Here is a 26979-nt window from a genome sequence, read left to right as displayed (position 1 = left end):
ATCTTTCCTATAATTATATTTCCTTTAATCATGGGAAATTATTGTAAATCATGTATTTTACACCTATTAATACAAGTTTCTCCAATCACCAATTCACGGTGATTCTCATATCAATTCTCACACATATTTATTTACATAGATAATCCTATTAAGATTTACTCACATAATTATGAGATATATACGACTTATATATGTAATAGTTTGCTAATCCATACCTCTCTGCTCTCAAATCAATTCACGCATTCATGCGAGTTTTTTTTTTAACACGATTTCTCCTTAATTATTTGATTAAGAGAAGTATTAGGTTGAGTAGTAATTGTGATTGTTTCTTTTGATATATGGAGTCTGCAAATCCACTTGAGAAGAACTACATAGTTGGGGAAGTGATTGGGATTGACACCTTTGCAAAAGTGAAAATTGCACAACATCTTCGGACTGGGCAGAATGTTGTCGTTAAAATCAATCGTGCGATGATGGAGAGCCCTGAGAAGCAAGAAAAGGGTAAAAACATTTATTTATGTTTGCATTAGCCTCTAATTTTATGATCATAAGTGTTTGTTTTTTCTAAGAGTGAGTTGATTTATGCAGTGAGATGAGAAATAAAAATAGGTCAAATGTGCGTGCATCCACACGTGATCCGTGTCTATGAAGTTATATAGACACCAACGAATATCTATGTGATCATGGAGCCCCATGATGAAAGGAGAGCTCTATGGTTATATTACAGAAAAGAAAAGGTTGCAAGAAGACGAAACTAGACACTATTTTCGGCAGGTTTGTTGTGTTTTCTTGATATGTTAAGCACTAAACATTGTGGTAATGAGTAATGATTGTATTTGTGTGGCAGATTATCGTTGGAGTGGAGTATTGCCATGTGAATAATGTGGTTCATCGCGACCTTAAATCAGAGAATTTGCTTTTAGATGGAAAAGGCAATGTGAAGATTGCTGATTTTGGACTAAGCAATATTACGAAAGATGGAAATCTTCTCAGAACAGCTTGTGGAAGCCCTAACTATGCTACACCAGAGATTATTTTTGGACAACCTTATGGGCCTGAGAGCATTCCCAATGCTCTCCCTAAAAACTCCCTTATTTCTCCCTAACTCCTGCCACATCAGCACCAAAATTTATCCCCAATTTTTAGCCAACTTTTAGCCAACTGCTCCAATGGTTTCTCCCTTGTTTCTTCCTTATTTTTCCCTAACTCAACATTTCATTTTTACATCATCACTAATATTGTTTAATTTTCCCTACAAATGTGTTTAATAAATAGATTTATAATGAACAATCCATCGTTGTATTAATCATTGGAAAATATAATACAACGAGAAAAAAAAACTACAAATAAAAAACCATAAAAAACAAAGATTTAAAAAACTAAGAGGGAGGGGCGTCCGGCGGGAGGCCCATCAGGATCTTCATATTTTGGATGGTCGACCAGAGGGACTGCTTCTCTTCTGGGGTTCCGCCGCCGGTGAAGTACAGCGTGTATAGCTGCGTCAGATTGGCGACATTGGCAGAGAGTGTGGCTTGTTGTATGAACTGGGGTTCCGACTGGGCATCCGACGATGCGCCCTTCCCCTTCCGCCTCCCCTTCGCCTTCTTCGCTCCCACAGGGCGCTCGTGCGGACCATCCCCAGTCAAGTCGATGGGGGTCGCGCTTCCCTCACTCTCTGCACCGCTAAGTCGCGAGCGCACCGATTTCCCATGCAGCGCGCTGTGCATCCCATCCGGAATTTAGGGAGATCCTTCAGCCTATCATAGATGTTCCAATACTTGAAGCCCTTCGACAAGTACTGGCCATTATACCTCTGCATGGCCTCATCTCGGACCATGTGCTCGTTCTGGCCACTCGTCATGTTCGTCATCAAGTTAGAGTATATACCGTTGAAGTGGCCGCAGTCCCTCATGAGGCGCTCCCAATGCCGGCGGATCGCCTCGCTGCCATGGTCCTTCATCGAGGCAGTCTTGTTGCTCGTGTACTTCTCCACAACCCGCTCCCAGAACATGAGCTCAGTCTGGTAGTTGCTGCGCTCCGCGTTCTGCGTCGTGTCCGCCCAGCAGTTGGCTATCAGCTCGGACTCTTCCAGAGTGTAAGTAGTCCTTACCCGCTTCGGCTTCTCATCGGAAGCCGTATCAGTCGCAGCCGTCGACGTCGGCGCCTTCCCCTTCCTGCTCCTGGAAGGCGGCTCGGCGGGCGTTTCTTCCACCTCGTAGTCGTCCGTGCTGAGTGTCGGATCCGTTGTGTACGTCGCGTCCTGAGATCCTTCGTCGTCTGGGGTTGATCCAGGGGTGTCGAACAACGATGTGACTATCTGGGGGCGATACACATCGTCGACTGGAGAGGGCATGCTGAGGGCAGAGTGGAAGTACGGAGAAAGTCTGCGCACCGGAGGAGTCTGCAATGGGGACGGACCCGCATATGGATATTGGCCGGGAGGAGAACCCATCGACAACAACGAGTTCATCCACTGCTGATTTGTTTCATCAGTGGGGTTGGGAATCTGCGGACTCGGCTCTTTGCCCTTACCTTTTTCGGGAATGTTTCCTACTTGAACTCATAATTTTGAAGATTGAAGATTGAAGATTGAGATAATGAGATTGAAAAATTGAGAGAATGGAGATTGTGTGGGATGAATGGAGGAGGAGGAGGAATTATATATAGTTTTGGAAATATAGCCGTTGAAAAAAAAAAAAAAAAAAAAATGCCGAAAAATCGCCGAATCGCGCCTACAGTGGGCGCCGATGATTCGGCGATAAATCGGCGATGAAATCGCCGAATGTTATCGCCGGACCATTGGGAATGCTCTGAAGTCGATATTTGGAGTTGCGGTATTATTCTGTATGCTCTTCTCTGTGGGGCTCTTCCATTTGATGATATAAACATTCTCATTATCTTCAAGAAAATTAAGGTATATGTACTACAAATTTTCATTGTTCGACGCAGAGAGAATTTATAGAACTAACAATGTTTTTGATAAATTTTAGGCTGGAAGATATAGCTTCCGGACCAGTTGTCTAAATGGAGCTCGTGATTTGATTAAGAGAATCTTGTGGTCGACCCTACGAGGAGGTTGACGATTCGTGGCATACGACAACACCCTTGGTTCATACTAAATATTCCTCCCTATTTAACTCTCAATGTAGCCCAACATGTACCAAGGGTAATTAAATTTTTTGTCCAAACTCCAAACTATTCTTATGATTTTAACATTAGAAACTTGCTGATGCAGTTTGATTATTATTGTTGCAGATTGATGATGAGATCATTGAACAAGTTGTTGTGTTAGGATTTGATAGAGGCCAGCTTATTCATTCACTACATAGCAGCCTTCAAAATGATGTATGTAAACTACTCTGTGGGTTATTTTAGTCCTAACGTTATGAATTGCTTATATTATGGCCTTATATATGCTATAGGCTACCGTTACTTACTATCTACTATTGACCCACCGGTCGAACAATGCAACTGCCTCCTTTTCTGCGCCTTTATCATGGCGCGGCTTGAGTTCATCACTATGTTTACTTGTGACAAAAAGCTTGTGACTGAGCCACTTATTAGCTAGGATTTATAATATTAACGTTGCAGTCTAACCATTTGTTAGGATTTAATTTTGTGTTGTAAACAGCATAAATTATAACTACGCTTTGTATTAGTTATTTATAAACAAGCACTCGATTTTAGGATTTGTAAACTTGTGCAGTGTAATAGTAGTATATTTTTAATTTTTCATTTTAGTTTAGAAAATAGATCTAAACTTTAAATCTTTTTTGCTTTTATATACGTGTAACTCACCTCAAATAACATAAATAACGTTAAACCTGATATAAAGTGCACACAATATATGTGCAGAATAACATTATTGATACTCTTTATTGACTAAAAGTTTGGCAATTCGAGTATGATGAATGGAAATTGATTGCACTTAATGAATTGAAAGCCAATATGTAAGGATGTGAGATTTTCTTATTCTGAATTTGGTGATGGCCCATCATAAATTATCAATCCACTGCTTGTGAACGAGTAAGACTATAAAATGCTAACGTGAGGACTATAAATTAGTATAGAGCGGACTATGCCCGCCCCATTGTGGATGCTCGTAGGAGTGTCGGTGTGTGCACGGTTCATAACATCGTACACCTTTTTTGGTGTATGACAAGTAAAACACACTAATCAGTACCGAGCAGCCAACCATATTGCACATGAATTCGAGTCGGGTGAAGGTTGAAACAAACCCATACGACAATAGGCTAGACGCATCCACCAACTTTATCAAGACAAAAGTTTCATCAACCTTATATACTGTACACAGTTTCACAATGAATATCCGACTAGTAACAAGATCACATCTAAATCAAACCAGCTTTACTTAAAATTAAATCTTCACCGCAGCTTCTTCATTCTTTTGTAATTTCTTTTCCATTTCTTCAAAAGATTATAAACAATTTTGATATATTGTGGGAAAGTTAAACACCGTTATGTCGAACTTTTCAAGAGGAATGCCACCATACAGTTCCACCAGTTATTGCAATTACTTGGGCTTGACACTCTACCTCCCCTTTATATACAAAAGCTAGAAAATTTTACTATTCTTTTGCAATTACCTTATCCGTTCGGTTGGCATGGCTCATAACTTTTTCGTTACTTGTCCTTATTGGCTACTTGAAGTAGTGTTAGAAATCATATTTAATGGGAAACAGTAGGGTATGGTCATTATCTGATTATCTCTTGGTGCAACCTCTTGTAGTCTGATCCTCCAAACTTTGGTGGCTTCTCGGCGGGTGGCATCATTCGTGGTGATATAGGTCTCGAGCTTGGTCCATGAAATATACCCATCATGTAGCCTGTGAAGGAGCCAACACTTTGGCTGGGCATAGAGCCCCCACCATACATGTTAGGAGTAAAGGCTGTTGACAAGAATGAGCACAAGTCGTGCTCTACAGAAATGCTTTAGAGGAATAAACTCCTCCACATATGACTTGATAAACTACCCTAAGAGAATAATAATGAATCTGGAAATAATATCTTGGCTTTATTTGACTGAATTGGAATAGACAGAAACTGAATAGCAGAACAGGAAAGGGAGATCCTTCGCAGATGCATAATCCTCATGAAGGAGGCCTACGAGAAAAACTCGTCCAATAAACTGATCTCTCCAAGATGATTAGCTACTCCTACTGACCCACCTTATATAGGCGGCTAAACAAATCTACAATAATTCAAAATAACAATAAAATCTCAGAATTTGAACTAACTAATCAGGCGAGATAATCTTGGAATTTCCCCACTAACTACTTCCCTATTATTCTGGCCAAACCACTCCCCTCCAACAAACATCCATATCAATACATGTTGGGCATAGAGCCCGCCATGGTCGTACCGGCCCCGAAGGATCCAGCACTCGTGTTGAACCCGAAGGCCCCAACACTCGTTCCAACAAAGGATCCAGTGGAACCAACTGATCCACTCGAAGTGGATTTACCAGTGGGTCCAAAGGGGTTATCAGTCTCCCAAGGGGTTGTTGATGAAGATGTAGTGAACCCGGGGGTTGACCTCATCCCGGGATCGACGACATGCCTCGTTTTCACATTGTTGCGGTAGAGCCTATCGGCAAACTCTACATTAAAAGCTTTTAAACAATAAGAGTTTATTATGATGGATGTTGAACTATCTGAACTATTTCATTTTAAACATCCTTAAATAAACATACATCAAGAATTGGTGTGATGAATGTTGAACTTAACTGACAATCAAAAATATATGATAGTATAACTTTTACAAAGAAAGAATCATAAACACTTCATGACTTGAGTTTGGATAAATAAGCTATAGGAGTATTCCACCGACGCTTCTAAAAATTGGTGAATGTTGTGTATATAAAAGAGAATACATGTGTCTAGAATAACTCTCTAAATATATATGTAGCATCTTTCTATTCATAATATTTTTGGGCCCAGAGATAATGAAAACTTTGTATATTTTATAGTTTTAAGAAGAGTGTGTATATTTGTTGATGTCCGACTGTGAATGGGCTTAAAAACCGCGTAGGCCCATATTACACTAGGCCCGTTATCGCTATTATGATAAAAGAAAAAATTAATTCTTCTTATCAAATAACTTATCACCTTCTTAATACTCCATATGGTATGCTTTTCAAAAATAATTTATATTTTCACTACACTATTATGACTAATATAATAGTAAAAATGTAACAAAAAAAAGTACCTAATGAGAGTAGAAATAAGTGAGGATTGGGTTATGTAGTGAAGAACGCAAAACTAAACACCGATGGAAAATCCAACAACTATTTAAATTCGTGAAAATGACAAAAACGATTTTAAATAGATTTTGGGGTAATTAGTTTGGCATAGGGGTGCTTAAACGGTTCCCTGGTTCTCGGTTAACTGGAATCGGCCGGTTAATTGAGGAACCGGGAACCGGAAAATCGGTTCCGGTTCCGGTACCAGTTCCAACTTTTTATATAAAATTGGTACCGATTAGAACCGGAACCGACCAGTTCCTAATCGGGAACCGAATTACAATTTAATTTTAACACGCAACCACTTTTAAGTCTCTCCAATTAAATATTCAACTCTTTTTCTCTCTCCATTTAATACTTACACCCACTCTTCCTTTATCCAATTAATCAAATTACCTAACAACTCCTAAAATCATGTGTTAACTACGAAATGTGTCATCTTAGCCGCGACGGAAGGAGTAGTATATCTAGTAGCTGGATTCCATGGTTAGGACAAACACAACCTACAACATTGACAAAAAAAAAATAGAGGCGATGGCAACGTAGGAGTATGTTATTTCCACAAATTCTTTTATTCCCTTCAACACAACAAAACACACTGACACACTGAACCAAAAGGCAATCAAATTGAGAACTGCCTCAAAACCTCAACAACCAAACCAAATCAACACACAACCTCCACAAACCTATCCGCCACCCGTGCCATTGCAGCCTCCGAGAGCTTGTTCCGCTCCACCTCCACTCGCCTCAAGCCCAGGGAGTTGAGCAAGATGATCTCAACTCCCTGCACTCGAATCCCACAGCAACAGGCTACATCGACAACCTGCAGCCGCTTACACCTCCTAACCATCGCATCCGCAACCGCATCACTCAGCCTACTACAACCCCTCAACCTCAGCTCAACCAAACCATCACAAGAGGCAAGCATTGACACAACCTCCTTATCAACCAACATGCCATTGTAAGACAAGTCCAACCTCTTCAACCCATTGAAATCTTGCCCTAACGTCGTTAGCAAGCCGCGCTCTTTCACTACAACGTCACAGTTGATCAACGAGAGCTCCTCGAGGGCCCCATTCAATGCCCTCCCCACTGCCCTCAACCCCTCCCCAGTCACAAAACAACAACTTTGCAGCTTCAAACTCATCAAGCCCCTAAAATGAAAATTCTCAGATATTGCAAGCATGTGAGAGTTATCAAGATCAAGAGGCAGCCTCAAATCAAGACTCCTCAAACTACACTTTCCCTGTTTCAAAAAGTGAAGCAAACCCTCTCTGCTCCCTCCATCATAGATCAATAGAGAATTCAAATTGACACAATTCTCAGATAAACTAAACAGCACAAGATTAGCTACACTTCTACATGATCTCAACTCCAGTTCTTGAAGATCACTAGCTAACCTCAAGAAATCAGAAAAGGATGAGAAATCTCCTAAACCCTCGCAGCAATTGAGCTCCAATTTTGTAACATTCTTGCAATTTCTCCAAAGATAGGCAACCCCATAATCCATCTGTGAAATCCCAGATAAGCTAAGGCTCTCCAAACGCAATTCAACATCAAAGATTGAATCTTTCACGCTTCCGAGCTCGGAATCATCGATTTCCGGTAAAGGGTTTTTCACAGAGAGGGAAAGGCGTGTCAAAGAGCTGAAACAAGGCAGCCAATTGAGAGAAAAAGGCCTCAAAACAGCAACAGAGAGAGAAGAGAGATGAAGGAATGATTTTGAGAGATTAGAGAGAGATAGAGAAGATACAGGCGGGCCAAAGAGGCGGAGGTGACGGAGATTCGGGCAGGAAGCGGCGACGGAGAGGAGGAGAGGGTGGTCTCCGGCGCCGCCGTCTGCGGCGGCGGAGGCAGAGAGGGAGGATAGAAAGGGGTGGTGATAAAGAAAGGAGGAGAAAGAAGTGATAGTGGTGGGGTTGTAGGGAGGGGGGAAGTTGAGGGAAAGGGAGGTCGTTGAGGAGCGGAGGAGGCGGCGCCATCGCCGCGACACGAGAGCGACGGCTGCGGCGGAGGAAGGCGGAAGACGGCGGAAGATTTCCTGGAGAAGCTCGTCGCAAAAAAGTATGTCCATTTTTCTGTTTTTTTCGTTGAAAGTAAAGCTAATGCAAATCTGAATTTATACAATTCCCACTCGTTTATTTTTTTATTTATTTGTGGGCATGGTTGTTTTAATTGTTTAATTGTTTTTTCTGGTTTTGGTTGTTTGAGAATGAAAGGGTGAAAATCAATTCTTTTTTTGTCTAGAATCTGGTTTTGAATGTGAAATCCTTTTTAAATATTTGGGATGCTCAGTTAAATTAGTAGTGGACGATTTGGATACTCGAATCTATTTGCACGGTAGTATATTTTTCTCTTCCAATTCAATTTTGTAGATTTTCGGTCTAGTTTTGTAATTATTAAATGGCGTAAATTTTTAATAGTTTAATACTATTTGGATTGAAAAAAAGTACACCGTAAGTTTATTATTTGGATTGATAAACTAACGTTCAGTGCATAATTTGTATAGTTTCAAGTTTCAACATAATGAATATCAAGTTAAGCATAGTCATGATATTAAAATAGTACTAATATACTAATAGAATATCGATTACATACAAAAATTATGGAACGGCTAGATCTCTTCCACCATCACACCAAAGTTCGAAATAATGGGTTAATAAAGGTGTCGGTTTTGATAATACTTATTTGCTTCTACTAATTGAGCTTTGTATAATTGTATTATACTCTATAAATTGTTTTATATACAATAGTCTGTATATTATACATGCAAGATAAGTCACATTTAAAAAAGGAGGTATAACAAAATTCACGTTTAGATGTTAGTGCTACTTATATTATGTAAGTGTACATCTATGTAAAGTTGATGCTTCTCTTTTTGGGAGTTTTGTGTGGATATAATTTTTTGTGTGCTTCAAAACAATATAATTTGAGGAAGTGGGAAAAAGACATGATTTTGATTTCCAGCCGTTCATTTAAAAAGGGTAAATAAAATAATATATCGAGGGTAAATTTGTGGATCTCACAATTAAGAGCATAACAAAAATTAAATATTTAGGAAAAAAAAATAGTTTATGCAAATTGTCTTCCGCTAATTTGCTACTAGAAGTCTATTTTTGCCGAGCGCCGAATTGGGGGTGATGTCACACACTCAAAATTAGTTTGGGTCACTTAGAGTGTCCACTATAGTAGAGCCGCGGCTCGTGGCTCGGGCGTGGTCTGGCCGCGGCTCCTATAGTGCATGGGATGAGCGGTCGTGGCGGGGGAGGGCGCCAAGATTGTGGCCCCGCCGCGGCGCTTGGGCGTGAGCCGCGGCGCTCCTATTGCAGCGGCCACGGGCCACGGCTCCCCTATTTTCTGAATTTTTTTTTTTAATTTTCGAAAATAATTCTATATATACCTAAAATTCAACTCTTATTTTTACTCTACTCTCACACACAATTTACCCTATTCCCTTCAATTTTAATTTTCGTGAAATGCAAGGCGGAGACGATAATTCCCCCGGCTATGGAGATTCGGGACACGGAAGTTTTCCACCTCCCCAACACTGGAGATCGAGTCCCCCCCCTACTCCATCCCAGATGTGGAGTCCGTCATCGCCGGCGCCGTGGCAACAAACACCCCAAATCCGGGGTCAGTCCCCGGCTTATCAGCAGAGATATGTGGGGCGTACCCAACCGGGGACGGGCGACTACCGACCCAACATGGCCGCGATAAACTTCCCGTCTCAATTCCAATCCTCCACATTCTAGAGCAGTCAATCTTCGCTTGATGAATCTGATAGATTCACATGGGAACAATTGATGGGGTCGCCTGATACCCCGACGCCCGGTCATGTAGAAACGGGGAGAGGAGGTGGTGGAAGAAGCGGCGGCGGCGGCGGCGGGCGAGGCGAAGGGTCAGCGCAAGGCGGTCGCGGAGGAGGCGATGGCGGCGGCGGGCAGGAAGGCGGCCGCGGTGGTGGCGGAGAAGGCGATGGCGATGGTAGTCGACGGGGGTTTCTGTACACGGACAATGAGTCCGTTGCTATTGCTAGGTCATGGGACGCAGTGACGACAGATGCCATAGTTGGCACGGATCAGATCGACTTATGCTTCTGGCGGAAAGTCCTGGTGGTGTACAATCAATTCAAACCGCCGGGGAGCGTCGACCGTACACCTGATCAGATCCGGAAGAAGTTCGGCAGGATCACTACAGCTCTCCGGAAGTTCATTGGTATATACGAGAACCAATTGCGCACTGCTGAGAGTGGCCGCAGCGAAGCCGACGTAAAATCCTTGTCGATGTAGTTGTTCAATGTGCAAGAGGGCAAGAAGTTTACCTACTGGGCAAAATTCTTCGTTCTGTGGGACTCCCCAAAATTCAGAGCCATCTGCGAGAACGCGTCTGATTCTGGGCCGAGGTGTCCAAGACGGAGCAGGGCCGGCAACTATAGCAGTAGTAGCGGCGGTTCAAGGACCTTCGACCTCAACGACGAGGTTATGGAGGAGCCCCCCTCGTCACTATCCCGGCGTCCACGGCCCCTGGGTCAACAGTCCGCAATCCGAGCCGCTAGATCTGGCTCCGCCGCTGCTTCCCAACACTCTGCTGCGGGCCCGTCTGCATCCGCCCCTGGATCGGCCCGAGCGGCGTTGAAAAACACCCTGGAGGTGCAGATGATAAAGGAACTCAAGGACACTCTGGTCTTGTATGAGAAGTCGACCGACCCGCCTACCAAGAGGATGTACTACGACCTTATAGTGAGGCTGAGGACGTTGTTGGGGTGGGGGGACACGGCGACGGCGGCGACGGGACCTCAGAGCGGTGGTGGTGGTGGTGACGGTGATGGCGTTGGCGGTGACGATGCAACGGGTGAAGAAGAAGTGGCGGATTCCGATTATGACACCGAGTAGTCGGCGATGGCGGTGTTTTTTTTAGTTTTTTTGAGTGTTTTAAAACAATTTTCGTTGTATAATTTTACCCCGTTCTATAATACAACGAAGATTTGGTTTTCGATTTAGTTTTCATTAAATTATGCATTTTATTTAATTATTATAGTCTAACAATTTTTATTGTAGTAAAATTAAAATATAAACAAATGGAAAAAATAAATGATTGTATGGCTTGGGCATGTTCTATAGTAGAAAACATGGGCGTTGGTGGCCCGGCCACGATTTTGTGGCCTGGCCACACTTTTTAGCTTGGCCCGGCCAACTATAATGGACACTCTTAAGCGCCAGCCCATCACCACATATATACGTCTTTATATTTTTTTAATCCTAATTACTAGTAATTAATGTTTTCTTATAAAATAAAGTGATCTACAAAATTGGCCTCTGCGTATGACAAGTCGAACGCTAGAAGTACCCATGTTTAGACTATGTTTATCGGTGGGGTGGGTCGACCGCCACCTCACCCCACCTTTAAAAAAAAAATAAAAAATCAATAATATTGTCTCAATCTCAAGTAGACCACGGTCTCTCTCCACCCAAACACCAACCAGGCGGTCTCCATTCCATCATCCAATGAGATTGTGCCAAATGGCACAATCTCATTGGTTGATATATATATACTTTTAAATTAATATATCTTTAATATAAAATATTATAAAATTATAAAAATTATATCAAAATTCATAATTTTTCTTCCTCTATAAATAGAGACCACATTTGCTATAGTTTGCACACAAAAAAAAATATCTCTTTCCTCCTCCTATAATCTTCTTGTTTGATAAAATTTCATATTTTTAAGCTTACTTTGTTGCTAACTATGGATGATGATGAGAATAATATATTCTCCGATTCCCCAAATTTCTATCCTTCCCAAAACTACAACCCTTCCCAAAATTTTAATCCTTCTCAAGATTATTTCCCTAGTTTTGATGATTTTCCAAATTCTGATCAATTCCAAAATTCATTTCAAAACCAACATTCAAGCCAAGTCATATCACCAACCAACTTGAGTGCTTCAAACACTCCACATGATTGGAGTGAGCAAGAAGACATGTCATTAATGTCTGCTTATTGTTTCGTGAGCAGGGATGCAATTGTTGGCACCAACCAAACTAATGCCCATCTATGGCAAAAGGTTCTTGATCAATATGAGGAAGCAAGAAAAGAAAATCCAGGAATGGGCCAACAAAGAAGTTTAGAGTCATTGAGACAACGCTACAAACGACTCAACACAAATGTCACAAAGTGGATTGCTGCATACAAAAAAGCACATGATCGAGCTACAAGTGGCCAATCTAAAGAGGACATTGAGAAAGCCGCTCAACAACTGTATGGTAAGAGAAAATTTACTCACCATAAGGTGTTTGAGGAGGTGATGAGATACAATCCTAAGTGGGAATTGAAATTGAATAGTACTGGTTCAACGCGTTTCCAGCCAGATGAAGATAGTCTTGAAGAAAGTCGTGGGAGCTCAAAAAGGTCGAGGACTAGTGAGGAAGGAGGACCTCAAATTGACTCCATTCCTGAGAGTCGTTCTTCAACATTGCAGCGTCCTACCGGAAGAGATCAAGCTAAGAGTAAGGCTAAAAGAAGAGGCAAAGAAGTTGCAACGTCTTCATATACAATCCCTAATGATTTCACTGCAGCACTGCGTGAAATGAGAGTTACACGTGAAAGGGAATGTGATATTCAAGAACGGAAGATCAAAGCAGCTAGTGATATTCAGGAACGGAACATCAAGGCAGCTATCCTTACTCCGCTGATGGCTAGGAGGGACTTAACTCCAGAAGAAGAAACGTTGAAACGCAATCTAATAGCAGAATTATTTGGGAATTGATCGTAGTTTATCTGTTTTCAATGTATGTTTCTTATTATGCAAATTTCAACTTCTGTTGCTTAGTGTGTAATCTTCAATTTCTGTTGCTTAGTATGTAATCTTTAATTTATGTTGCTTATGTAATTTCCAGTTTATGTGATAAGCCCTTCAATCAAAGTATGACTACATGACATTACAAGTGGGGGTGGAATCCAATGACATCCCATGTGATCACGAAAATCAAAGTGTGACTATATGACAAGTCATTTTCTATCAAGTGGGGGTGGAATCCAATGACAACCCATGTGATCACGAAAATCAAAGTATGGCTACATGACAAGGCATTTTCTATCACAAATGGTGGTGGAATCTAATGACATCCCATGTGATCACGAAAATCAAAGTATGGCTACATGACAAGGCATTTTCTATCACAAGTGGTGGTGGAATCCAATGATAACCCATGTGATCACGAAAATCAAAGTATGGCTACATGACAAGGCATTTTCTATCACAAATGGTGGTGGAATCTAATGACATCCCATGTGATCACGAAAATCAAAGTATGGCTACATGACAAGGCATTTTCTATCACAAGTGGTGGTGGAATCCAATGATAACCCATGTGATCACGAAAATCAAAGTGTGACTATATGACAAGTCATTTTCTATCAAGTGGGGGTGGAATCCAATGACAACCCATGTGATCACGAAAATCAAAGTATGATTACATGACAAGTCATTTTCTATCACAAGTGGTGGTGGAATCCAAGGACAACCCATGTGATCACAAATGATAGTAGTGGAATCCTATGCTCAACAAATTACTTCTATATATTTACTTATATGCTTCAAGAAAATTATACACAAATCCTCTCACGATTATTGAGCCAACTCTCCCTAAAAAATGTCATCAAGTTCTAATTTTGAAGCTTTCAATCTTCTTGAAGACAATGAATGGGAAGAAAAAATTGTTGAACAAAATCAGCAACTCGATCAACTAATCGAGGATATAGCTATTTGGCCAACAACCTTGCCTTCACAACCTACAACCCAGACGGCTAGAGCTAAAAGGAGATACATTGAAAGGAAACGCGAAGAGGGTCATGATATTATTTTCGAGCAGTACTTTGCTGAAGATCCAATCTATCCTCCAGATATTTTTCGAACAAGGTATCGCATGCGAAAACCTTTGTTCGAAAAAATAATGAACAAGCTCATCGACACCGACAACTTTTTTGTGCAGAAGCGTGATGCTACCGGTCGACTTGGTATGTCTGCAATTCAGAAATGTACAGCAGCGATGAGGATGTTGGCCTACGGGGCGGCGGCCGACTTGCACGACGAATATTTGAGAATGAGCGCACAACTCATTCGCAAATCTCTCATCAAGTTCGTTGAAGGTGTAATCTCTAACTTCGGCGATGAGTACTTGCGAAAGCCCACCGAAGAAGACTTGGCAAGACTTCTGCATATTGGAGAACAACGTGGGTTTCCAGGCATGTTGGGTAGTATTGACTGCATGCATTGGGAATGGAAGAATTGTCCCACTGCATGGGCTGGACAATATGCCGGAAGAAGCGGGAATCCGACAATCATCTTGGAAGCAGTAGCATCTCAAGATTTGTGGATATGGCATGCTTTTTTTGGAACTCCAGGTTCGAGAAATGATATTAATGTGCTTGATCAATCTCCTGTTTTTGATGATATTTTGGAAGGTCGAGCACCGAAGGTCAATTACATAGTAAATGGCCAGGAAAAAAATATGGGATATTATCTCACTGATGGCATATATCCTCAATGGGCGGCGTTTGTCAAATCTATACCAGGTCCACAAACGATGAGGCACAAGTTGTTTGCTCGACATCAAGAGTCTGCGCGAAAAGATGTTGAACGAGCTTTTGGTGTTTTGCAAGCTCGTTTTGCTTTTATCAAATGTCCATGTCTTATTTGGGATCGTGATATTATGGGGAAGATAATGATTGCTTGCATAATCTTGCACAATATGATAGTGGAAGACGAAAGAAGCACATATTCGAACTATTGTGATCCAGCAGAATTTATTCAAGATCGACTTGGACAAAGTAGTCATGAGAATGGAGATGGAGATGCGAATAATGATTTCATATATTCTACGAATAGAATTGCGAGTCTAGCTTCTTACATGAAAAACAAAGCCCAACTTCAAAACAGAGAAGCTCACAAAGCTCTGCGAGACGATTTGGTTGAGCATATATGGGCAAAATTCGGCAATTGCAATTGAATGTCTAGTTTTCATCTTATGTATGAGCACCAATTATGTATTTTAAATTTTATATTTCAATTATTGTAATGTATATTTTTTTTTGTTTGTTTTTATAATTTTTAGTTTGTCATTTATTACGTTTTTCTATAAATTTACAATAATAAGTATTTCATGTATTAATAATATTATTAAAAAATAATATAAAAATAAATATATAATAGTGTGGTTGGGTGGTTGGGGTGGTCATTGATAAACCATGAAAATGTGGGTGGTTGGGTTGGATAAATATTGATGATGTGGAAGATGATGTGGAGGAGATAGAAATAAATTAAATATTGAAAAAGTGGCTGGTTGGGTTGGGTTGGGTGGTTGCTGATAAACATAGTCTTAAAAAAAATGCATTGTAAGCCTCTACGTATGGGTATAATATCATTTCAGACCCCTTTTTACTATTTTGAGACTTTTATACCCTTTTCCCCTCACTTTTAACATAAATGAAATACCAAGGATGTTTTAGTCTTTCTCATTTTTATTACTATGTATTTTTTATTTTTTATTAAAATATTGTTTTCATTTAATCCATAAATATTATAAATTTAATTAGATTGATAAATTAAAATACTTATCAATAGTTATCATAATTTATGTTTTTATTTTAGTTAAACTAAATAGAAGATGGATTGTCAAAATATTAGGATTTATGTTTAAATTTTAGTTAAACATCTTCTATTTAATTTTAATATTAACCTAATTGAGAAATTAGGATTTATTTTAGTTTAACCAAAATATTTTACTTCTTTTCAATAGTTATTATAAGAATGATTTATGTTTTTAATTTAGTTTAAAATAAAATAAAAACATAGATCATTCTTATAATAACTATTTATAAGTATTTTAATTTATCAATCTAATTAAATTTACAATATTTATGGATTAAATGAAAATAATATTTTAATATAAAATAAATATGGTACATAGTAATAAAAATGAGAAAGACTAAAACATCCTTGGTATTTCATTTAGGTTAAAAGTGAGAGGAAAATGGTATAAAAGACTCAAAATAGTGAAAAGGGTCTCAAATGATATTATACTCATACGTAGAGGCTTATAATGTATTTTTTTAAATATGAGTACCTCTAGCGTTCGACTTATTATACGTAGAGGCCAATTTTGTAGTTGACTCTGTAAAATAATATAGGTCATGGTTACTATTCTTACTCATCAAAAGTACATGTACATAACAAATTAAATCAACGTCGACGAATCATATTCGTCGCTAAAAATTTATTTGAAGCCCAACCGTTTGGATGAGTCCCTTAAACTTGACCATAGTCAAACAAGGGCCCATGCCCAACAGAATTAATATGAGAAAAGATGATTATGAATTTAATATGAGAAAAGATGCTAGGTTACTAACAGAATCTAATATAACAAATGACAAGTTATAGTTGAAAATATGTTAGGTTACTAACAAACTCTACTATACAAAATGACCGGCTTTAGTTTAATGATACATACCGAGACTATGATCATGATAAAGTCGATGTCTTAAACATGGTAATTGAGAGAGGTATAGAAACATTGGATAGGCATTTTGATGTAAAGTGTGGAGAGTATGTTTTCTTATATATTTTGACATGCTCATCTCCCTAGTATTTTTAGCGATATTTGAGTCTCGTTGAATACACCAATAAATGAGTATCAGAACAATGCTACAACTAGGAACTCTACACTATTAAATGTTTTAGGAACTCTATTGTAATCAACGTTGGCGGCCATTTATGATTCCTTTTTCCAACATGCTGAAATTTAACAAGAAGTATGATAGTGCTAACAAGAAGTATGATTTAAAATAACCATTCAATATTTTTAAATAATACTACAAATGCATATTAATTTATCGATTGTAATACAATAATTTAAATAATACTACAAAAATTTAAATAATTCATTTTTAGATAACACTACAAAGATTTAATAATATCACAAAGATTTTTACAATTTTACCCTTCAAGGGCTAAAGGTAAATAGTAAAAATCGGGACTGAATTTAGAATATATGAACCTTTTCGATTAAAAATGTGATTTTGTAAAATGTTGGGTACTAAAAAAAATGCAAACCCCATTTTCTGAGTACTAATTTTGTAGTTCACTCAATTCTAAATTTTCCGTAGTAACATATTCAAGATTTTAAATTTAAAAGTTTAAACTAAGTATTACTCTTAGTATATTTTTATATTAGGATTAATGCATATTATTGTGATATTTTAAGAGTCTACAAAAGAAACTGTTAAGTAATAATTTAAACCTAAATACAAAGAATTAATATAATGCTGCATGTAAAACAGCAAAATTTTAAAAAGTAATGGGGTATTCCGTATTTGTATTAATTTTAAAATAGTAGAAAGATTAATATAATTCGCCCATAAATTTTAAAAGGTAATTGGCATAATTGTATTCTTGAAAACTTTTTCAATAGAAGAAATGGAAGAAGAGCTTATAGATCACGCAAAATTTTTGTTTGTACGAGTATTATTTACAATACCTCAATGAGTACCACGACGTAAGACAATTTTTTATTTTTATTTTTAATTTCAAAATCTATATAAGTATCACATTTTCTTCACATAATATTTTGAATTCCAAAATCATTATAAATTTCATTTGAATGGATTTCATCGACCACGAGCAAGCATCGTCCAATGCAATATCACCTAGTCCAGGGACGGGGTCCACCAACAGTCACATCAATTCGTTGCACTGATGATTATAATATCAGTGAGAAGGACACCATGACCAGTCGTGGAAAGGGCAAGGGCAATGGCAAGAAGACTCATGTCACCAGGTCTTGAAAGTATAGCCCCGAGGAAACGTTGATTTTGATGAAGGTCTTCATCGATGTCTCCAAGGACCCTGTCATTGGCAACTTCCAGAAATATCGAGGGTTCTCGATTGGATCATTGAAAAGTACAATGCTCAACGGCTCAATGGCACGACCGAGCATGTGTACGAAATGCTTAGGAAGCACTAGCGTCGAGTTTAGAAGGACATGCAGAAGTGGAGCTGTCTCTATGTGCCCAATAGATGTGCCCAACCAGTTGAACATCTTCACTAAGGTGAATGATGTCTTGTGGATTCGAGTGTTCTTCTCCTGTTTTTAGGACTGACATCTTTAACTATTTAATATTATTTTTATTATATTATACAATTATAATTATAATAATTTTATTTATACTAGTATTAATTAATACTAACAACTTAAAATAATTTTTATATAATTTTAATTTATGAATCATATTCAAAATAATAGGGGTAACAAATAATTCTATTTATAGTAAATAATCGAATATTGTTATTATTAATTAGTACTCCTAGGCGGCGTTCGGTTTCCTAGATAAAGTAATACCAAGATATAATTTAGGATTGAGTTTTGAGTTTTGAGATTAATTATCTCTTGATTATCCATCTAAGATTGCGTTGTGGGATTAAATCTCATAAACCAAATACACTACTTATTTAATTTCGGTATACAATCTTGCAAACCGAACACTCCCTAATATATTATTAAGAGAATCTTGATGTAATTATAGGAATTATGAATTATAATAATTATTATAATATTAGTTTATTGTAAGTTACTATTAATTAATAAAATCTTAAAAAAAATTTAAATTATGAATTACAGTACTTAATTAAAATAATTAAAATAAGTAACTATAATTGTAATAATAATATTTATTATTATACAGTAGTAGACTAGTGTTAATATTATTATTATGTCATTATCAATTGATAATTTATCAAAAAAATCTTAATGCAATTAATAAAATCATGAATAACAAAAAAAGAATAATATTGATTATTATTATTTTCTTGCGCTAATTTATTAAGCAAATCTTAATATAATTTTGAAATTATCTAGTATTAACTTGTTATATTATCCACTAAAAAAATCTTACTACAATTATTACATTAATTAGTGAATTCAATTTATTTGATTAATATAAGTCCAAAATCATTATCATTTTTCTTGATATTTTCAAACACATACTGAAAAACAGCCGAGAGTTGGATAAGGAAAAGTTGTAGGTGATCCCTACTGCATAAAAAATAATGTATCAACAATCATATTTCTTGGAATCTTATTCACAATAATACAAAAATACCATTATTTTTCTGACAATTGATATTATCCTTGGATTGTTATTTTAACTTTCGGCAATTTATTCATAAAAAATATACAATTAGTATCTTATTTATTTAATATTAATTATCTATATAACTTAATCATTTTGTATTATTGACAAATTCTTTTTCTACCTTATACCTCTCTTTATATTTTAATATTGCAATAAAAATACCGATATTAATATTGGTAGCCTAATGAGTAAGTAAAGAGCAAATTTCTTTATTCATAAAACTGAGGCATAAAGTTATTTTTTTCACAAATAATATACTAGTATAAACAAAAATCAGCTGCTTTAGCATTTGCACTTTTAAAAAGTACTCGTAATATAAAATTACACCCAATCATCGATCACCTCGTGGCCAAGTCTCTACTCAAAAACCCTAAATTGGTGGTCTAACCAAATTTCCAACTCAAAATCAAAAAAATTTCAATGTTGACTGCTTCTTCTTCATTGAGCTCAAATTTCACCTGAGAAAACAGAGAAATGCTTCCGCTTCTCCTCCTCTTCCTTCTTCACCATGCGACGTCGTTTCCGACCCCCGGTCCCCACATCACCGACGTCAACATACTCCTCCCGCCCAAAATGACCTACCCCGTCGAGTACAGGCTTCAGGCCAGCGACGGCTGCTTCAAATGGTACGCCGTGCTTCGTTTGTTGTACCTTTCTATTTCATCTGAAGTGCTTGATTTTTTAACTACTCACTTTTTTTTGTAGGTCGTGGGATCATCACGACATACTATCGGTGTTGCCGGAGTTCAATGCGAGCAGCCGCTGCTCGACTAGTGCTCGGTTGCGGTCGATTGCGCCCTACGGCGGCCGCAAGGAGACTGCGGTTTACGCCACTGACTTGAACACCGGAATGGTGATTAGGTGCAAGGTTTATGTGGATTCAATATCTAAGATTAAGATTTTCCATAACTCTGTCAAGCTTGATCTGGATGGACTCGCTACTCTACGTGTTCGAGCATTTGACTCTGAAGGTTTTTCTCTCTATTTTTTTTATTATTTTATTATTTTATGTTGCTAGAGTATTTATTAATGTTGCTTCCGTTCGAATTTATCTGGTGCTCGTAAACTTAAGAATATTGTAGCTACTGTCCACATTTGCACTAGATGCTTCGTTTAGGGATCCATTATCTGTATGAGTAGAATAGCGATACCTATAAATATAACTTTCTAGTTCATTCAGCAAAGAATGATTGTCGCCGATTATAAAAATATGAGTTGCTATATCAAAAAGGATAGAACACTTATCTCCATTTCTATCCCAAACTGGAAAAGAATGTAAAGTCTACTTGTGGTCTTGCTGACAAGCTTGACATAGAAATGCAGAACAAAGGAACTTAGCAGCAATACGGTATAGTATTGCTTGCTGTTAAGCAGTATTCAGCAATTACAAATTACAATGGGTTATAAGGCTATGATAGAAACATAACTATTATATGTTGGGACTGGGGGCCAGAGGCATAACTGTAAATATCTCGTTGAATTTGTTACAGTTAAATGTGAGTGGACTCTTCGCATACTGTTTATCTGACTTGTGTACATATATCTGGTTCTTAAACTGATAAAAGTAAATAGTAGTACATAGATTTGAAGATTTAGAAGAGTCTTGTTGTATGCTTCTTATAAACCATGAAAGAAAGCCATATGCCTTAGCCTTACTGATAATCCTTGCATGGATTTGTCACATGAGATTAACTGAATTTCGTTTTGTTTATATAAGCTAGCTATAAGATATAGTTGGGTCTGCACTTTTTTGGCTTGTGGTTTCCTGGAGCCTTCTTTTTATGTGTATTTTCTCTACTGTTCTCAGATAGTGTAAGCAGCTTAAAATTAGATGATTTGTGTTATCTCATGAGATTTTCATGTGAAAAGAAACTTTAGTTCTGTGACTAGTATTATGTTCTTCATGGAGGTGATTGTTTTGTATTTTCTACTTATTTGTATTCTCATCTTTTTCGTTCTTTCACCCAATTATTCTCCCTTGTGCTGTTATTGTGATGTAGACAATGTCTTTTCCTCCCTGGTGGGCCTGCAATTCATGTGGCAGTTGATGCCTGAAACCCACGAAATGCCGCATAGCCTTGTCCATGTTCCTTTGAAGGAGTCTCCATTGAGTGATTGCAGTGGTTTTTGTGGTGACTTGGACATTCAAATAAACCTTGAAGAAAGTGGTGTTTTTTCAGACTTTTATGTAGTCAAGGGCACTGAAATTGGCCATGAGATTGTTTCTGTTAATCTGCTGGAATCATCAGTGGGGCACTTGGGGGATGAAATTGTAATAACTGTTGCAGAAGCAATGTCTCTAGATCCTCCATCACCCGTACATGTCCTTATTGGTGCTGTTGTTCGATATACTCTTAAAGTCATCCGTAGCAATATTCCCCATGTTGTAAGTTTACCATCTCCGTTCCATCAATGGTCTGTTCTGAACTCTTCAGTGGCTCAAGTGGATAGAGCCGTGGGTACAGTTCATGCATTGAACTTGGGGGTTACAGCAGTTGCTGTTGAAGATACCAGGGTTGTAGGACACATGCAAATATCATCTCTACATGTTGTCATACCTGATAATATGTTGTTATTCATGTCACCTCTTTCTTCTTCTGGTGATCGTATTGAGGATATTGAGCCCATTCCCTCCGTGTCTCGCTGGTATGTAGTGGCTGGACGTCTATATATAATTCTTGTTAAGGTCTTCTCTCCAGGACCTGGAGCACATGAAATTTATATAACAGAAAGTGATGAAATAAAGTTGCACAGTAACCAAGATGAATTCTGGAATATTCTCCCACTTTCAGAAGGTGCTACTGCTATGAGCAATTATAGAATGTTGGATGCAAAATCATATGGTCTGGGAAAGCTTACTGCAACTTTGGCTTATCACACTGGTCATGATGTAAAGAAAGAAGTTCTTAAGGTTTTTCAAGAAGTCATGGTATGCGAACAAATAAAATTTATTAATGAAGGAGGCAGTGGTGATGTGGAAAAAATTCTCCTCCCATGGGTCACTGGTGTCTATCAGGAACTGGAGCTTAAAGCAAGTGGAGGTTGCTCAATGTCCTCCAGTGACTATAAGTGGTTTTCTTCAGACATGTCTATTGCTTCTGTATCTGTCTCTGGGATCGTTCAGGCAAAAAAGCCTGGGAAGGCAACTATTAGAGCAGTGTCCATCTTTGATTCATTGAATTACGATGAGGTGGTTATTGAAGTTTCCGTTCCCCATTCGATGGTTTTGCTGCCTAACTTTCCAACGGAAGCACCTGTTGGCTCACATGTTCAAGCGTCCGTTACATTGAAAGCATCAACTGGTGCATATTTCCATGCATGTGATGCTTTCCGGTCCTTCATCAGATGGAAAACCGAGAGCGACTCATTCATAATTGTCAATACAAGTACGGAAGTATTTATTCCAGGCATAAAAGAAGCTGCTGAACGACACTCCATTCCATATGGTCTTCCGTGTTCATGGACAAACATATATGCTGCAAGTTCTGGTCGAACTTTGGTGCATGCAACATTGATCAGGGATCATCAACTAGCAGAACATGCTGGTAGGGAATCTGTTGTCTTGAAAGCATCCTCGCCTATTGCTGCATTTTTACCACTTATTATTCACCAGGCAAGTGACGGGAACCAGTTTGGTGGTTATTGGTTCAATTGGGTTCATGCTGAATCTCAAAATCAGCTGGGCAGTTTGGATTATCTGTATCTTGTGCCTGGCACTCACTTGGATGTAATGCTTCACGGGGGACCGGAAAGATGGGGCAAGGATGTTGAGTACGTTGAGAATGTTGCAGTGATGGCTGAACAGGATGGTCTTGTGAAAGATAAGATTTCAGTCCATCAAATACCAACCAGCTATGGGAATCCATACAGAATAGGGTGTGATAGCTTGGGAACCTTCAGACTTGTTTTCAGACGTGGAAACTTAATGGGAGAAGACCATCATTTACCTGTTGTATCTGAAGTGCAATTGTTGCTTATATGCAGCTTTCCATCATCAATTGTAATAATAGCTGATGAAGCTATGAACACGCCTCTAGCTATACAGTCTGCAGCTCGGGCTGAACGGTTGCCGAGCAGAATGCGCACCACCCCAATTAAAGTAGCCAATGGACGTAAAATACGAGCATCAGCTGTTGGTCTTAGTGATTCGGGAAAAGCTTTTGCAAATTCATCTTCTATCTTTTTGAGTTGGGAATTAGCTGAGTGCGAAGGACTGGCTCTCTGGGATGAGACTGAAAGTTCAACATTATATTCCAGCTGGGAAAGGTTTTTGATCTTGCAGAATACATCTGGACTCTGTACTGTGCGTTCCACTGCTGTTAGCTTTCACTCTTTGGGCCGTAATGATTTAGCTGCTAAGTTTGAAACTTCTATCGATACTCTTACAGATGCAATCCAGCTGCAACTCGTTTCGTCTCTTGGAGTCACTCCAGAATTCAGCTTGTTGTTTTTCAATCCTGAAGCTAGGTTGAATATCTCTATAACTGGAGGGAGCTGTTTTCTGGACACATTGGTAAACGATACTCATATTGTCGAAGTAATACAACAGATCCCTGATTATGATTGTTCACAACTAACACTGGCTCCTAAAAGCCTAGGCTCTGCACTTGTAACTGTTCAGGATGTTGGGCTAGTTCCTCCTCTTTCTGCATCTTCGACTGTCCAAGTTGCAGACATGGACTGGATCAAGATTTCAACCGGAGAACAAATAAGCATTGAGAAGGGAAGTTTGCAGTCTATTAACTTTTTGGTTGGGGTCAGTGATGGGCGTACTTTTGACCCTTCTCAGTACATTTACATGAAAATTAGTGTCCACATTGAAGAAGATATAGTTGATGTTATGGAGAATAATGACACTCCAATAGTTGGTAATAGATACTTATGTGGTGGGCCAACTTTCACGTTGCAAGGCACGCATCTTGGAGTGACAACAATATATCTTAGTGCTTTCCAACACTCTGGACATGAAATTGTTAGCCAGCTGTTTAAGGTGGAAGTATATGCACCACCAATGGTACATCCCCGTGACATATTTCTTGTACCAGGTGCTTCTTATGTGCTTACAGTCAGGGGAGGCCCTAAAATTGGTTCACATGTTCGGTATTCCAGTTTGGATGATCAAACTGCTCAAGTTCACAAGTTCTCAGGGCAACTATCGGCAATTTCACCAGGGAACAGTACTCTTGTTGCCACAATTTATGGTGTTGGTGATATCATGCTTTGTCGAGCATATGGCATAGTTAAAGTTGGAATTCCTTCATCAGCCATTTTAAATGTCCAGAGTGAACAACTTGCTGTTAACTGCAAGATGCCAATATATCCTTCGCTGTCGGAGGGGAATTTGTTTTCCTTCTATGAACTCTGTAACAATTTCAAGTGGGCTGTGGGAGACAAAGATGTGTTGGATTTTCAAGGGGCAGAGCATGCGCATGGTCGAGGCAACAGAAGTCTGAAAACATCCTTAAATGAGCTTGACCTCAACTTTGTACAAGTTCTTCACGGAATATCAGCTGGCAAGACGAAAGTTGCAGTTTCGTTCTCATGCAATTTCAAGAATTCCAATTCGTTGTCAAAATCAATGTTCTACACTGCATCTGTGTCAGTATCGGTGGTCCCTGATCTTCCACTTGCTCTTGGATCACCAATAACCTGGATCCTTCCTTCTTACTATACCTCTTCTGATCTCTTACCGTTAACTTCACATGCCTACGGTAAAGGGGGTTCTTTGAGTGATAAAGGCATTGCTTATTCCTTGTTAGGACCGGAAAAGGGGAAAATTGATGAGTTACGTGACAATGATTTATATATTGATGGTGCTAAAATCATAACTAAGGACTCGGACAGTGTTGCATGCATACTAGCAAAAGACAAGACAAGTGGAAGAACTGACGTTGCATCTTGTGTAAGGGTGGCGGAGTTGGATCAAATCAGAATGGCGGATGAGTTTCACGTTCACATGGTTGCTTTAGATGCTGATCTTGCCCTTCCCATCAGGTATCATGACGTTCTTGGAAATCCTTTCCACGAGGCACATAACATCACTCTGTTTGAAGTGGAAACTAACTATCCTCACATTGTATCAATTGGCAAATATGGTCATGGGACTATCAATTTTCATGCCAAAAGTGAAGGTGTAGCTCTTGTTCAAGTGTCTTTCGTCAATAATCCTCGGAAAGCAGTATATGCTGTCATCTCTGTTGGTCCTCAGCTGTATCCACAGAATCCCGTCATTCACCAGGGAGCTAGTCTCAACTTCGACATAAAAGGTTTAGGTGATTCAGCATCAGGGCAGTGGTTCAGTTCCAATGAGAGCGTTGTGTGTATTGAAAGGCTATCTGGAAAAGCTGAAGCCACTGGAGAAGGTACAGCCCTAGTTCACTTTGAGGGTACAAGTTCGAGTTTCAAGCTTCATACAACGGTCACGGTGTTGAAAGGGAACATCGTCTCTGTTGATGCTCCTAACGAGGTTATCACAAATGTGCCAATTCCAGTAGAAGGATATGCTTTCTCAGTAAAGTTCAATGATGAAGTTTCTGGGAGAAAGATGCTAAGCTCGTTTGATTGTGCTGTTAATCCACCTAAAATTGGGTTTGCCAGGCCATGGAAGGATCCTTACACTGGCAGCATGCACTGCCTTTTCTTCCCTCACTCTCCTCAACATTTAGCTCGTTCAGCAGTCAACACAGGAGGAGATTCGCCACACCAGGTGCTTGTTTCTATTCGAGCTTCGCTGACGGATGATCATCAAATTTCTGGCTCTGCATCTGCTCTCTTCGTTGGAGGATTTGTCCTTGAAACCGATGGGAAGAACTCACTGTATATGAACCTGACTCCAGACTCCAACAAGCGTGTCATAACCCTAACCGGAAACACCAACGTCGAGCTCAGTTGGCTCGACAGGAACAACCTGATCGTTAGACCCATCCACGGGGGCAATCCTGCTGTAGCAAAATATGAGATCAGCGCCCGTGGGCCCTCCAGAATCCAGGACCATCTCGTTTTCTCACTGCCATCAACTGGCCAGAGAGTTGAAGTCAGTGTTAGCTACGATCCCCGTGACAGAGAAACAGCCACGAAACCAGCAAACCTCACCTTCTGGGCTGCTATATCTGCTCTCCTCTTTCTACTGATATTCACAGTGACCTTTGGCATATGGTACCTTGACAGACCCGATAGATCGCCGCCACGAGTTGCCTTCGGCAGCCCGGGCATTGCAGCACCTGCCACCCCCAAGCGCAGCAGTCCGGCCGTGGTCAGTGAGCATTCGCCTCGGACACCGCAGCCGTTCATCGACTATGTTAGGAGCACCATAGATGAAACTCCTTATTACAGGCAAGACTTTAGGAGGAGGGTTAATCCTCAACACACCTTCTAGATTGGTTTTTGAATTGGATGCAAGAACAAATTGTTTTTTGAGGTGTGTTTGTAGACTTTCATGTAATATTATTATATTAGTGTAGTTTTTCGAGTTCTTGTTGCTAGGAGTAAATATTCTTTCATTTCATTTTTTTTCCAATCTAGCTTTCA

General features: G+C 39.1%; 3 protein-coding genes and 1 pseudogene across 3 annotated transcripts; 3 read left to right on the top strand and 1 right to left on the bottom strand.

The window, feature by feature from the left end:
* Nucleotides 1-338: 338 nt before the first annotated feature.
* LOC125194859 (serine/threonine protein kinase OSK1-like) lies at nucleotides 339-3548 on the top strand (annotated as a pseudogene).
* A 3244-nt stretch (nucleotides 3549-6792) lies between these two features.
* On the bottom strand, nucleotides 6793-8366 carry LOC125192762 (F-box protein SKIP2-like). The gene has a single exon (XM_048090403.2). It carries the CDS (start codon nucleotides 8334-8336, stop codon nucleotides 6927-6929), a length of 1410 nt encoding a protein of 469 aa, XP_047946360.2. The 5' UTR covers nucleotides 8337-8366; the 3' UTR covers nucleotides 6793-6926.
* A 3644-nt stretch (nucleotides 8367-12010) lies between these two features.
* LOC148927495 (uncharacterized) lies at nucleotides 12011-13172 on the top strand. The gene has a single exon (XM_089056363.1). The coding sequence runs from the start codon at nucleotides 12011-12013 to the stop codon at nucleotides 13028-13030; it is 1020 nt and encodes a 339-aa protein (XP_088912489.1). The 3' UTR covers nucleotides 13031-13172.
* Nucleotides 13173-19844: 6672 nt separating this feature from the next.
* EMB3012 (embryo defective 3012) lies at nucleotides 19845-26933 on the top strand. The gene is made up of 3 exons (XM_048091906.2): nucleotides 19845-20078; nucleotides 20158-20423; nucleotides 21453-26933. The coding sequence occupies exons 1-3, from the start codon at nucleotides 19927-19929 to the stop codon at nucleotides 26825-26827; spliced, it is 5793 nt and encodes a 1930-aa protein (XP_047947863.2). The 5' UTR covers nucleotides 19845-19926; the 3' UTR covers nucleotides 26828-26933.
* The last annotated feature ends 46 nt before the right edge of the window (nucleotides 26934-26979 follow it).

Source organism: Salvia hispanica, chromosome 4 (genome assembly GCF_029641045.1).
Source record: "Salvia hispanica isolate PSC_SH4W2 chromosome 4, Shi_PSC_v1, whole genome shotgun sequence".
NCBI lineage: Eukaryota > Viridiplantae > Streptophyta > Magnoliopsida > Lamiales > Lamiaceae > Salvia > Salvia hispanica.
This window is presented reverse-complemented; position numbering and strand designations above follow the sequence as displayed.